This window comes from Cavia porcellus, unplaced genomic scaffold (genome assembly GCF_034190915.1).
Source record: "Cavia porcellus strain 051 isolate PalLab524CR breed Dunkin Hartley unplaced genomic scaffold, mCavPor4.1 scaffold_5, whole genome shotgun sequence".
In the NCBI taxonomy this organism is placed as follows: Eukaryota; Metazoa; Chordata; class Mammalia; order Rodentia; family Caviidae; genus Cavia; species Cavia porcellus.
The window spans coordinates 51,715,875-51,730,347 of NW_026947488.1; the positions used below are offsets into that span (position 1 = coordinate 51,715,875).

At 46.8% G+C, this 14,473-nt stretch overlaps 1 protein-coding gene and 1 long non-coding RNA gene across 5 annotated transcripts; one reads left to right on the forward strand and one right to left on the reverse strand.

Annotated features, from left to right (window-relative positions):
* Positions 1 to 1,395: 1,395 nt before the first annotated feature.
* Positions 1,396 to 9,659, reverse strand: Ccdc51 (coiled-coil domain containing 51). Of its 4 annotated transcripts, none has more exons than XM_003476637.4 (4): positions 9,542 to 9,659; positions 3,998 to 4,311; positions 2,863 to 3,027; positions 1,396 to 2,390 (listed from the first exon to the last, which is right to left on the reverse strand). In XM_003476637.4, exons 2-4 carry the CDS (start codon positions 4,301 to 4,303, stop codon positions 1,635 to 1,637), a joined length of 1,227 nt encoding a protein of 408 aa, XP_003476685.1. In that variant the 5' UTR covers positions 4,304 to 4,311; positions 9,542 to 9,659; the 3' UTR covers positions 1,396 to 1,634. The 4 variants fall into 4 exon arrangements, with proteins under 4 accessions (XP_003476685.1, XP_063104882.1, XP_063104883.1 ...); XM_063248812.1 differs by lacking the exon at positions 9,542 to 9,659 and adding an exon at positions 5,024 to 5,044; XM_063248813.1 differs by lacking the exon at positions 9,542 to 9,659 and adding an exon at positions 4,570 to 4,835.
* Positions 9,657 to 13,298, forward strand: LOC100725144 (uncharacterized). The gene is made up of 4 exons (XR_216425.4): positions 9,657 to 9,785; positions 9,864 to 9,919; positions 10,003 to 10,090; positions 12,931 to 13,298. It is a non-coding gene; the product is annotated as an uncharacterized LOC100725144 (long non-coding RNA).
* Positions 13,299 to 14,473: the final 1,175 nt, after the last annotated feature.

A 14,473-nucleotide genomic window follows, 5' to 3' on the forward strand; every position in this document is an offset into this window, starting at 1 on the left:
CAGGATAGTCTGCCCCCAATTCCCTCATCCCTTTGGCTTTCCTGCCTCTGCAGGATGTTGGAGCCCGTTTTGTGTGCCTAGAACCCTCCCCCAAAGGCAATCACAATCCCGGGAGAAGTGAACTCACCCCACAGCTCTCCTCCTACCTCGTGGGTATGAGACAAGGTCTCTCCATGCAATTCAGGCTGGCCTTGAACTCACTTTGTAACCCAGTTTGGCCTTGAATTTGGAACAATCCTCCCACCTCAGCCTTCCAAGTGCTGGGATTAGAGTCATGGGTCACCACACCTAGCTAAACACTCTTACATGAAGTTTCTCCATCCCATGCCATGGTGGGGAACTGCCACATGCCAAGATGAAGTGACCAGAGACCTGGGTGCTCAGAGGGTCAGAGAACCCAGGGGGGATGTGAGTTTAGGACTGAGCTCAGGCTGCAAGGAAAATACTGTGGCCTCTTATGAGGCTTAGCATAGGCACAGACCAACAGATCCCTACGGATATAATTTAATGCAGCGGCAGTGTACCCTAGAAGGGCACTAGTAGGCTTCTCTGTGTGCCAGACCTCCAAAGCAAGGACAAAGTACCACTTCATAGCTCCTGTTGACACAAGGCCACCCACACTATTGAGACAGAGAGGTGAAGGGTCACTGTTCCACTATGAAAAGGGAGAGGTCAGGGTTTTCAGGGGACTTCCTCTCCATGCCTCATCGCACCCCAATCTTTTGGAGCACCTCCCAAACTTAACTGTTTCTTATTCACACTGGTGGTGGTCTAAGATTTACCCACCCCTACTGTGGGTCCCTCCCAGGGTATGTATGGGGAAAGCACTGTGCTGCCCAAAGCACACTGCACCAAGGACCCAAACTGGCTAGCAATCACTGTGACAATGTCCCCAACATTATCAACCATTCCTCTAATCTCTTTCCTGTTCTCCTCCTGCTAGAAACAGGAGGTTCTCCCCAGACACACATACCCCATGACACAGAAAGCAAAACAGCAACCTAGGTTTCACTCACTGGATCCCCAAGGCCATCTAACAGAAAGGTGTGAAAGCAGAGGGCAGGCCAGGAAATTCAAAACAAAAATTCAGGCCTCTGCAGTGAGCACATCCAAACCAGCTCCAGCTGGACTGAGACAGAAAGAGAGAAACTAGAGGGGGTGATTTCTGTCTCTCCAGGACCAACTCCTGACTCCCAGATCTCTGTTTTCAATGGACAAAACTCAGTCTCATGTAACTTATTTTAAAGAGTACAAACTCTTGAGCCGGGCGTGGTGGCTCACGCCTATAATTCCAGCACTCGGGAGGCTGAGGCAGGAGGATCGTTGCAAGTTCTACAAAGTGAACTCAAGGCCAGCCTGAACTGCATAGCGAGACCCTATCTCAAAAAGACAAAAAGAAAAAAAAATTTTTTAAATAAAAAGAGTACAAACTCTAAGACATTTTAATAGACATCAACATAAAGTTTTCATAATTAGGGTGAACAAGCATTGCCTGTAAAGCAAAGGATGCCTGCTGTGAGGCACATAAATGGTGCTGATGTTGTGTGTACACCCCAAGAGTCAATGCATCGCTGGGATTCACTAACAAAAGCCACATTCACCCCATAGGCCCTGTGGGGAGCAGGTCCAAAGGGCTAGCTGGCCTTGAATAGCATGTAGAGAACAGGCAGTGTGGCCACAAATGTCACACAAATGACCAGTGTGCTGTAGATGGTGTTCCTATTCACTTGGGCTTCCAGCTTCTGTTCTGTGTTGGACAGGGCCACCATCATGCTCCCCTGTGCCAGCAAGGAGCTGGGCAGAGACCTGTCTGCTGGCTCTCCCGGGCCTGGGTGTGCTGCAGCCTCTGCAAGCTGAATCACTCCAACCATCTGACTACAAGTTTTATCCAGAACATCAAGCTGCTTTTGTAAGCCTTCTAGACAGGAATGGACCTGCTGGGAATGACTGAGCTGCTCTTGTAAAGCAGATGAAAGGATATCTATGTCTCTCTCTCTGGTAGGGGAAATACCTGCTGGTGACCCAGAGCCCTGGCCCTGCCCAGCATGCACCAGCCCCTTCAGGTCCACCATGAGGTCACGGAGGTCCCTCTGCTGGAGGGAGTAACTAGCTGCCTGTTCATGGATGGCCTCCTGGAGACTCAGTGGCCCCTTCTGTGCCTCCAGGAGTAAGGCCTTCAGTTCCTGTAGTCGTACACGATTCACATAGGTGGAGCCAGCCACACCAATGAGGGCTCCCAGGACTGATCCAATAAGCGACCAGTTCTTAGTTCTTTCAGCCCTGGCACGTTCCTTCTCGTGACTTTCCCGCACTGCTGCAGAAAAGAGAGAGAATTTCTCACGCTCAGAGTCTTCTGCACGCTCATAGGCCACTCGGAGCCTCTTCTCCTCCTGCAAAAGCAAAGCAATATCACACAGCAGCAGAGGATTCTGTGGCTACAGCCACAAGCGTATGGGCCATTCCCCTGACCTTGGCCCCGCCAACACCTGCTGCATAGATAAAGGCAGTGTACACCTTGGAGAGTGCTGTGGAGTGAGCAGCTTCATCTGCACACCAGGCAGTCTTGGTTAGGCTGAGCATGCCCTGATATTCTCAGAGTGTGACACACATATGCTGCCTGGGCCTGAGTGTGCTGCTCCATTGGTACTCTATTCTTGTAATGTAGGTCCCAGACTTGCAATCTAGTGGGTGCTCAGGCTGTGGAAGTTGGGGGTCCTTTCCATTCATAGGAGCTTTCTAGTTTATCTGCTCTCCAGACCTCTCACTATCAGGACATTCAGGACTCTGACCTGGCCCTACACAATCAGCCAGGCTATCTGGAACCTGTTCAGAGGACACAGGGCTGCCTCCCAAGGGACCTACCTGCAGCATCCTGTGCTCCAGAGTAGCCAACTCTAGGTACTGGTTGTCCTCCCTGGAGACACGGTCCAAGCGGTCCCTCACCTCCTTCAGCTTGGCCTGCTGAACTTCCAAGTCCTCCCGAGCCTCTCGAACAAGCCCACGAGCCACCATGAACATTTTCTCTGCCTGCAGAGAGGATAGCAGAGGCTGTCAAACCCTTCTGACCAAGCAAGCTCTGTTCCCAAAAAGGCAGTGGCTAAGAAAAGGTCAGTGGGGTGTCAGCTGCAAAGAGCAGAAACAGTCCCTGAGATGCTAATCCTGGCTCATTCAAAGTGCCAGCCCCAGGCCATGCCCACTGGAAGCACTGGATTTGTGCATTCAGGCAGAAATAATATGCCCCTGAGAAACTTGAAAACAGCCAACAATGCATACAATCTGTATTCACTAAACCCAGCCAACTCTTCTGTGATATAAACCACAGGAAAGAAGCCATGTGCTTTACACTCTTTCCCAAGTGTTCCCTTCCTTATGCTTCACAACACCATCAAAGGCATTGACATGGTTTATAAACCCGGAAACCCCAGGTCGGCCAAACTTACAATGTCCAAGGAGAAAGAGAACGTGATTCAAACCCCTCAGAAGGACCCCTGGTTCTCCTTCCCTCACTATGCTGCTCTGTGCCTAAGCAAGAGTAAGAACAGAGTTGAACAGAAGGCATTTCTGCTGCCATGAAGTGCTTAAACACGGGCAACTCTATCTCCCCATGTCCTCCACCTTTACACAGTAAGACAGCAGCTCTCACCACCAGTCCCATCCCTACCCAACCCCAGGTGGTAAGGACTGTTTACTAGTATAATTGCATTAGTGGCTCGGGATTGGCTGATATACAGTGACTATTTTGAGGGAGCACTGGAGATACACAGACCTTCACACCAACAGTGGAGTCCAATTCCTCACATGATATTTATTTAGGGATTTAGCTCAGCAGCACAGCACCTGCCTGGCAAGTTCGAGGTCATGAGTTCGATCCCCCATTACAGAAAAAAAAAATAGCACATGTGGATGACAGTTATCAGCATCCTACAGCTGGTGACTGAGTTAGCAAGGGTCAGTGAGCCCCATTTCCTAGGTCCAATCTCCCAGGTTCCCTCCTCACCTCAGTCACATTTCCCTGGGCCTCTCGAACTTCGATGAGCCCCACAAACTCTTCATATCTGTCCCACCAAATCTTGGCCGTGGAGGCAACTTGCTGCCGAATGCTCTGCCCCAGGGCTCTCCCCAGAGCTGGGAGGCGATGATACAGGACTGCCTCCTCAGGGCGCTTCTCTCCAGACTGGCTAGGGCCCGGGCTGCAGAGAGTCCTGGCTATAACAAGGTCGGTTCCAAGGAGGCCTCTCCGCACCAGTAAGTGGTGTACACCCACAATGTGCTGCATGGCAAATGTAGGGCCGCAGCCCGTCATCAGGAGACCTGTGAGGGGACGCCAAACAGATCAGCACACCGCGGGAAAGCTGGACACAAGTCAGGTCTACATTTAGTTTCGAACAAATTAATCTCCACTACAGTCATCAAAAGCAAGCCCCACTCTATTCAGCCCAGAGACCTATGACAAAGAGATGATCAGACTCCACCTGCCTCCTGGACAATGGAACGCATACAGGAAGAGCTGACGTGGGGCATCATACCTTCCCTTCCCTCCACAATACCACACAAACCGGGCTGTCCCACCTCTGTGCCTCCCCGGGATCCTTTACAGTGACCTAGATGAGAATCCTGGCGCCCAGTTTTCTGATGTCGAAGAAATTTCTCAAACCAGTTGTGTCCATGCTCACAAAGTCCCATAAAAATTCATAAAGACTCCTGGGAAGTGACAACAGTATCACTGCTATAACATCCCTGATTCCCTGAGGCCCTACAGACACAGGTTATTTAATACCTAAAAAAAAAACTCTGCTCTCCCAAAAGAGAGGACAATTCCAGGGAAAGGAAAGAATCTGTTTTCTCCACAGAGGACAGCTTTTCCTAGCTTCACAACAGCCCTTCTCCTGCCCTCCAATCCATCCCTCCTCCTGGAGCCCAGGAGCCAGGGTCACATTCTCCAATTTCTGCAAAATCCACCCCTATCCCCACCCCTCAACCTCAGCAGCACCATGTGAAGATCAGGCTTCTCTTTCAGCCTTACTTTGATGTTTGGCCCCTAATAACACCTTCTCTGGGTGACCTGGAGGGCCAAAGAGAGGGCTAAATTAGTCACATTCCCAAGAAAAAAATAGCACCTCCCCTCTAGTGCAACCTGACCCCACCCACCCGCCACGGGGACTGATTCCAATTGTCAGAGCGACACCTGGTGGCCAACAGAGAAAAACAGAGGGACCTGTGGACAAGGGGTGGGGGCTAGGGGCTAGGGGCTAGGGGCAGAACAAAGAGCTTCAAATTGGTAGGGTGAACAGAGACCCACAGTACCCCGGCCTCCTTCTCCTCCTCTGTGGAGAGGCTCCAGCTACCTTGAAAACAAAAACTAGGTGGGAAGGGACATGCCTTCTGGTCAAAATGGGCCCCAGATGAATGCCAGTCTCTGTGACAGGGGCCCCAAACTGCTGTTCACCCGTCATCTGTCCTCCTTCCTAAGGCTGCAGACCTCACCCAGAGATCACACAGCATTCACACTGCGGTGGGGAAGCAAGCTGCCCTCACCTCAGAGCCAGGACCGGGACACACAGGCCCAGCCCCCCAACAGCCTGCAGGCTGAGCCCCCCAGCAAGAGCACCCAGTCTCCTGCCCAGTGACACCCAGTAGGGAGGCTTCAGCACTTTTCTGTCACCCAGCTTCTTCAACTCCCTTCTCTTCCAAACCTGTTCCATAATCAAAGCTGCCCTCGTGGAGGCCCTTCAAAATTTCCACTTTGTTAGGTTCAGACTTCTGCTTCCAGATTTCTTCTCCAGTCTTTCTGTAGGTACACTCCTCCTGCCAACTCTCAGCTTCCTCCAATCTTCCCAGTCTCTTTTTCTGATTTCTCTTCTGCTAGCATCCCACTCTTGGACCCTAAAAGGCCCAGCCACCCCTGGTAGAGATGACAGTTATAACCTCCTATGCAATCTTGGCTTCCCCTGCCCTTCCCAGCCCATTCTCCAGCCTGAGAATCTGTTAACTGATGAGTCAGACCACACCCCTCTCATCAAAACCCCTCAGATCCGGGCTGGGGATTTAGCTCATCGGCATAAGCTCCTGCCTTGCAAGCAGGCAGTCGTGAGTTCCCGGTACCGATAAAAAGGAAAAAAGACCAAAAAAAACCCCTTAGATCTCCTGGCATTAACTAGCTTCAGGCCTGGAAGTCACCCACAAGCCCAGCAACTCTCAGCCCTAACCAACCCGTTTCCCTTTCTCCAGTACAGTACTCTGCTCCACCCAGCCACCCAGACATGCTAAGCATGATCCTGTCACATGGCCTCCCACCTCCCCCACTTAGACCACTCTTTCGGAACAAGTCTACACAGCTCACCTTGACATCTATGTCTTTGCTCAAATGCTACCTTTTAATAAGGCCTTCCTTGGCCACTCTATCCCTGGCCACCTTTCTGCTTCATTTTTCTCCACCTGACACTTATTTCCTAGTAAAAAAGCTTGGTGACCTACAGGGGCCCTATAAACAAATGTGTCAGTAACCCCCAAGTTACTTCTCCACGCTAGTCCCTCCTCTCACCTCCCCCATGCCAGCCCCTGTCCTGTCCTCTCCTATCACTCAGCTATTCATGTAGGGCCCCCTTCACAACTGCCTCATTTCTCTGCTTCGTATTTGTTTGTTTTATTTTGTTTTGTCTTTTTGCTTTTTATCGGTACCGGGGATCGAACTCACAACTGCCTGCTTGCAAGGCAGGCGCTTATGCCGCTGAGCTAAATCCCCAGCCCCCTGTTTGTTTTGTTTTTGAGGCAGGGTCTCACTCTGTAGCCCAGGCTGGCTTCAAACTCCTAGCGATCTTTTTGCCTCAAGCTCTCAAGTGCTGAGATTATAGGCATGCGTACCACCATGCCTCAGTGGAAAGCCCAGCTTCTTTGCTCCTCTTAAGCATCAGACACCCTGACAGACTGCCCACCTGAGTCAGTCTCCAGGGCCTCTCCTTCCACTGTCTCACACGCCCTGTGTGCTCTGGCCATCATTCCCATCATGCTGGAACAGCTCCTCTCCAGGGCACCTCCACACTGCTAAATCCCAACAGCCAGTTCTCAGTCCTAATCTCACTCTGTCAGCAACCTGTGCCTCACTGTAGCTCCCTTTCCCTCAAATACCATTCTCACTACATGTTCTCGCTCATCTCCCAACCTCCAGAAACTCTCACACCCAAATGTTCAGTGCACAGACTCCTCATGCATACAGTTTTCTGCTTTTATTTTTATTTATTTATTTATTTATTTATTTATTTATTTATTTTTTGGTCTTTTTCCTTTTTATCGGTACCAGAGATCGAACTCATGACTGCCTGCTTGCAAGACAGGCGCTTATGCCACTGAGCTAAATCCCCAGCCCCCAGTTTTCTGCTTTTAAAACTGCTACCGATAAAAAAGGAAAAAGACAAAAAAAAAAAAAAAAAAAAAAAAAAAAAAAAAAAACTGCTACTGGAAAGCTGAGCTCTTGGCACACGCCTGTAATCCCAGCACTCAGAAGGCTGAGACCAGCCTGGGTTACAAAATGAGATCAAGGCCAGCCTGAACTGCACAGTAAGACCTTGTCTCAAAAGACCAAAAAAATGCTTTAAGAGCAAAGCATGGTAGCTCTAACCTATAATCCAGCATTTGAGAGCCTAAGGCAAAAAAAAAATTGTAAGTTTAAGGTCAGCCTAAGTTACATAGTGAGTTTAAGGCCACCCTTGAACACTGTCAGACCCTGTCTGAAAGTGAGTAAATTCATTAATGTAATTACAGTATGAGTCTGGAGGTATAGTTCAATGGCAGAGCATTTGGCCAGCATGCACAAGACCCTGGCTTTGATCTGCACCACAGCAAACAAAAACTATACTTTTGACTTTTCTGACCTGGGATTTTCAGGACTCCAGGTTCAAGTTATTGAACTGTCCAACCTATATCTCTGCTTAAAAATACTGGAATCTCATCTTTACCTCACAAACCTGCTTCTCCCCCAGCTTTCTCAATTCTGGGTGATGGCAACCCCAAGACCAAATTCTCAGGTCAAAAACTTCACATCATCCCTAACTTTTCACTGTTCTTCTACTTCACATCCAACCTATCAGCAAATGCCCACTGGCTTCCTGTTTTTAGTATCGATGCTGCTGTAGGGAGTATGCCCCACTGGCTTCCTAAACCCATGCAGAGTTCTTCCTATCTCTGTGTGCCACCAAAAGGTCCCAATGACCAAAATTCCTTACCTGCATCCCAAGAGTCTCCTAACAGGTCTTGCTGTCAACAGGGCAGTCATGGATCCTTTCAAAACCCAGGTGAGATCACAACTCTCTCTGGTCAAACCCAGCAACAGTCCCCCCATTTCTTTCAAGAAAAAGCCAAAGTCTTTTCAGTGACTGAAAGGGGATGCACTGCCTTGCTCTCATTCCTCTGAACAGTCACACAGACCACCTGGGTGGCAGAACACTTTAAACCATTGATGGTGAACCTTTTAGAACTTTCAACAATAACAGCTGGCTGAGGCATGAATGCCATAGGCCCGCCACCACTGGTGAGGTTCACTCCATCTTAGGCCCTTGGCACCAGCAGCAGCTCACTCTTCTGCTTGATCCCAGACTCTCCTCACCCCTCACTTCCACCTCAGCCTTCTTTTTATTTACTTATTTTTGGGTTTTTTGGGTGAAGATATATAGATATATAGATCAGGAATATATATATATATATATATATATATATATAAAGAATCAAACTCAGGACCTTTCACTTGTCAGACTGGCGCTGTTCAGTCTTCTTTTTAAATTCTATTCAAATGGCACCTCCTGAGATCTTTCCTGAATACACTATCAGAAATTTATCAGAAATTGCCATTCTAGCCAGGCATTGTGACACACACTTGTTATCTCAGCACTCTGAAAAGGAGTCTCAAAAAATAAATTAAAAAATAAAAATAAAAGCCAGGCATGATGGTGCTCACCCGTTAATACTAGCACTGGGGAGGTTGAGGCAGGAGGACCTCCGCTAGTTGGAAGCTAGCCTGGGCCCCACAATAAGTTTAAGGCCAGCCTGAACTAAAGTTTCTCACTGTCTCATTTTATAATTCTCAAAAAAAAAAAAAAAAAAAAAGAGTTGGGGCTGTAGCTCAGTGCAAAGGCTCAATCCCCATTTTGGAAAAAAAAAAAAAAGAAAGACAAAATTGCCATCCCACCCCAACAAGGCACCCCTTACTTTCCCTGCTTCATTTGCTACAGTCTGTCTCACTCCCTACAATATTAACTCTGCCAGGACAGAAAGTTTTGCTCACAGCTTTATCTCCAGTGCCTAGAAAGCGAACTACAAAGAATACACGCCCCACAAAAATATATTGGATAAATACACAGAATTCGCAGTCATCTGCTTATTTTATGAAACCCAAACTCCCTCGGGGGCTGCCGGAGCGCTAGGAAAACAGGATTCAGGTCCCGCCCACGGCTACCTTCACCCAGCCTGGGTGCCATCAGGTAACAGGGACGCAACTTTTTGCGCGCCCTCCGCGGTTCCAGATGCCCAGTGCAAAGACCCTCCGTCTTACCTGGCTGGCCAGCATTCAAGACAGGAGCCTAATCCCGGGACCAGGCTGTCACTCAATTAACCTCTGACCCGCTAGCGCCCGCCCCCTGAGAGCCGCATCCTGTAGCAGGAGCGCTGCTTCCGGCTCGGCAGCCAATCCGTGGGCGTGTGCCGCCATAAAAGTGCAGGGGGCGGGCCGGTGGGCTCGTTGCTGGCTTTTGAATCGGGTTCCGGAGAGTGTGCGGGCGCCATGTCCGGCCGCGAAGGTGAGTGTGTGCGGCGGGGGCCAGGGGACAGGGGGACGGGCGACGGGGACTAGCAGAGAGCGCTTGTGTTGCCCACAGGTGGCAAGAAAAAGCCCTTGAAGCAGCCCAAGAAACAGGCCAAGGAGATGGACGAGGTGAGCGCGGGCGCCCAGACGCGGGGGAAGCGGAGAGAGGGGGAGACCGGTCTGTCGTGAACCTGTCGCGCTCTTTCCCCCAGGAAGACAGAGCGTTCAAACAGAAGCAAAAAGAGGAGCAGAAGAAACTTGAGGAGCTGAAAACGAAGGCCGCGGGAAAGGGTCCCCTGGGTAAGTGCGCGCTGAGCAGGAGCTAGGCCCGCGGGGCTGTTGAGATCTCAAGGAACTGGGGTCTGGGTTTCTGGAGGCCGCCCAGCCCAGGCAACCTTAGGCTATCATTCCGTGCGGAAGCTGCGAAACTTTGCCCCACAGATTCTAATGGTGAACTTTCTGAATATTCTCTACAACTCACTGCCTTTTTTTGCTGATAATATTACTTAAATTTTTTGCTTACTATTTGTATTATCTATAATGACATCAGTTCACCCGGAGTCATTTCGGGTGCATTTGCTTGGCTTGCTGTTGCTTCACGTGCTTTACTAACCTACCATTTGGCTTGTTCCTTCATGTGACAGAAATGAATTACATATGTCTCAAAAGATTCTTAAAGCTTGGCAGTGGTAGTATCTAACATGCTTTTGTTTTTTGGTTTTTGGGTTTTTTGTCTTTTGAGACAGAGTCTTATGTATTCCAGGCTACCCTCAAACTCCCAGTGACCCTTGGTCTTGCTCTCTTGATTCCCCGGGGTTTTATGCATTTGAAATACTGTTTTACATTTGTCAAACTAGTGATTATTTCATCTACAGTTGTTTAGACCCTGTTTGAGCATTCTGAGCCACACAGAGTGTGGTGGAGGCAAAGATGATGAAAGTGCCAATGGGGCTTCCCAAAACTCCCATCCCAGTGGATTCAGTTATTAAATGTCCACGTAGGACTGGGGTTCTTCCTATAATCTGGTGTCTCATCTTCTCTTAGTCTGTAATCATGTATAGGGAGAAAGCCAGTCGTTAGTGAAACCTTGTATAAATGAAGCATCTCTAATCTGAAAATCCAAAGTGTGCCTAAATCCCAAATGTTTTTGAATGCAGATGTGTTATAAATCAGCCAAGGGTTCTTTTGCTCAAATCAGATGAAAATCATAAAACTGGCATGTTACTGAATGAGTGGGGTCAGAGGAATTTCCTCAGGGAGAACCTCAGGGTTCCCAAGTTGCTCTCCCCTCAGGGGACAGGTTCATTGTCCTTTACCATTAAAAAAAAAAAAGACACAGGATGCGTGAGAAAGAGATACAGGCAAGCAGATGTATTAGACAGAATTAGAAAGCAAGGAAAAAATAGGGAATAAGCTTTAGCTTAAGGAACTAAAAGGGGAAAGATCTGATGATCTCACTGGCTCTTAAAACAACAACAACAAAAACAACACTAGCTTTTTATCGTTTTGCTAGAGTGTGCTGGGAGGCTAGTAACTTGCTATTAGGTCATAAGGTAATCCCAGTTCTCTGGGAGACTTAACACAGGACCATTGCAAATTTGAGCCCTAGAGAATTTAGCAACTTGGCAAGACTCTGTCTCAAAAACAGGACTGAAGATGTAGCTCATTGTGAAGAGCTGTGTGAAACATAAGTGAATTTTGTGTTTAAACTTGAATCTAGAACCACAAGATACCTCTCTCTCTTTTTTTTTTTTTTTTTTAAACTGGAAACCAAACTTAGCTACTGAGCTATATCCCTGGCCCAAAATACCTCATTTTATATATGCAAATATTCCAAAATCCAAAACACTTCTGTTCCTAAGCATTTTAGATAATGGATAATGAATCCAGTTTTTTAAGTTTTTTTTAACAACCCCTTTGTATCTTCATTCCTGTATGCAGCATACTTACTCCTACAACTACTTGTTATTTACCTATGGGGTATCAAATGTCATGTGTAAGTTGAGTAACAATACAGGCATTTTGTTTTGTTTTTTGCTATGTAGCCCAGGCTAGTCTCAAAGTCACTGCAATCCCCTGCCTCAGCCTTCAGAATGCTGCAATTACATGCATGTGCCATCACACCTAGTAACATATAGGCCTTGAGTAAGCCAGTTATGGTGGCATATGCTGTAATTTCTTTTTTTTTTTTTTTTTTTGTCTTTTTCGTTTTTATCGGTACCGGGGACCGAACTCACGACTGCCTGCTTGCAAGGCAGGTGCTTATGCCGCTGAGCTAAATCCCCAGCCCCATATGCTGTAATTTCTGTTTCTTTTCTTTTCTTTTTTTTTTTGGTACCAGAGATCAAACTCACAACGTCACACTTGCCAGGCTTATGCCCCTGAGCTAAATCCCCAGCGCCTATATGCTGTAATTTCAACACTCTGAGAAATCAAGGCAGAATGATCACAAATTCAAGTACAGCCTGTACAGCTTAGCAAAACTCTGTCTCAAAAATAATTTAAGGGGCTGGAGATTTAGCTCAGCGGCATAAATGCCTGCCTTGCAAGCAGGCAGTCGTGAGTTCGATCCCTGGTACTGATAAAAAGGAAAAAGACAAAAAAAAAAATAATAGTTAAAAAGGGCCGAGCATGTGAGCAATCAGTGCTCAGTGCAGAAGTCCTGGGTGCAGTCCACAGTGCACACACACACACACACACCCAGTGTAAATGCTGTGAGTAAACCAGATCACAGCAGCATAGTTTAGGATGTAGCATAATGTGATGCAGCATGGACCTAGCAGTCAAGCTATCTGGCTTGGAATCCTGGTTCATCACATACCAGCCTATAACCCTGAATGACACCAGATACAAAGACTTATTACCTGTGAGTGGGTTGCTGTGGAATGATTAATGAATTACCCAACATGTAGATGGGAAACAATGCACAGCCATTAGTTGTTTCCCTTCCTTGGCCTCATTTCTGCCTTCACCCAGAACTGGGAAAGCGTACTGTTCATGCCTTCATCAAAGTGAATGTGTGGTATTCACTTCCTCAAAGTGAATACCAGGCCTTACTAGGATCCACGTCTGACCCCATGGGTTTTTACCCTAAGAACTGTATTATTGTCTAAGTGATTTTTTTTTTTTTCCTTTTGCAGCCACAGGTGGAATTAAGAAATCTGGGAAAAAATAAACTTCCTTGTGCCTAAAACGATGCTGACCCTGGATTCCATTCCTGTTCCGTTATCTGAATTCCCTTCCATAACATCTTTTTACACCCATAATTAGATTGAAGTGTGTTCTTGGAGTCTGTTGTACATTTAAGAATAAAATTTTGTAAAAAAAAACAAAAACAAAAACAAAAAATCATACAGTGGCTTATTGTCTCTAGTTTTCATTCAGCCATTTCTACCTCAGCTGTGAATGTAACATATACCCAGCCTGTAATTCTGCCATAGTGTGCTCTTGAATCTTTATTCTGCTTCGAATTCTGTATCATCTGGAATTAAACTAACTTATGAAAGGCTTTTTCTTGTATGGTTGTACATTCAATAGAATACCTTATCTGAGGCTAGTGAAAAAATTAGTACTTTAGAAATTCTTTTTCTGCTACAATTTTTTTTTTTTTTTTTTGTCTTTTTCCTTTTTTATCGGTACCAGGGATCGAACTCACGACTACCTGCTTGCAAGGCAGGCACTTATGCCGCTGAGCTAAATCTCCAGCCCTTGTGCTACAATTTTCAATTTGTCTTATAAATGGATTGTGTTATCTGTTTGTTTATGTAAGAAGTCTGTGTGCAGACATGGGTGTATGCCAGTGAACACAGCTCCTTTTAAAGTCAAGGAACCTCTCTTGTAGATACATATACATAGTATGAAGAGGACATAAATGGGAAAGAAGAGGCCAAAATATAAGAACCAAGTACCCTCAAGACTGCATATCTACTGTGGATGCAGAAAGGTCTTTACTAGATTCCTGTCTAATTTTTGCTTTTTTGAGAATCACTAGTCCAAGCTGGCCTTGAACTCACTATGTAGTCCAGGATTGCCTCAAACTTGTGATCCTTCTGCTTCTGCTTCCCAAGGGCTATAATTACAGGCATTTGCCACCACATCTGTCTTTTGTGTCATACCTCATATTTAGCCCATCAAAATAAAATCTGCTCTTGCCATAGACCTTCCAGTACTATCCATTCTATAATCCATCTGGATGACTGTAGACACACCCAAATATATGTTTCTGCTCCTGCTATTGCTTTGCTGACGTCTAGTCTTTACTCTGAACCTAAAGTAATTTTATTAAGCCATAAATCAGACTTTCTGCTTGATGTATTCTTCAGTAGCTTCTTAAGAGCAAAAGCCAAAGTTCTTAAAATTACCACTGAGGCCATATAGGATCTAGATACTACTCCTTTCTCATCTCTACTATTCAGCTCACTTGACCATCCTTAGCCAGAGTAGCCTGTATCAGGCAAGCTTCTGCTTCACTGTTTCCACTAGCTCTATCCTATCAAGAGTCCTACAGACTGAACATTGCCATTAGACCACTGAACTCATTATCACAATAGTGACCTCTTCCTTAATCATTATATGAAGTGGTAGTTCCATGTCTCCTAACCCAGTTACAATCCTGGTACAATTTTTTTTCAGTACTAGGGATCAAACTTACAAATTCATGCTTGCTGGCAGGCACTTGCTCCA

What these genes read in the sequence shown, in the direction of transcription:
- Ccdc51 (XM_003476637.4), bottom strand. Translation starts at nt 4,303, where the DNA reads ATGACGGGCTGCGGCCCTACATTTGCCATGCAGCACATTGTGGGTGTA. An exon ending in CCCAGGGAAATGTGACTGAG is followed by an intron (nt 3,028 to 3,997) that starts GTGAGGAGGGAA and finishes TCCTCTCTGCAG; the next exon opens with GCAGAGAAAATGTTCATGGT. An exon ending in TGGAGCACAGGATGCTGCAG is followed by an intron (nt 2,391 to 2,862) that starts GTAGGTCCCTTG and finishes TTGCTTTTGCAG; the next exon opens with GAGGAGAAGAGGCTCCGAGT.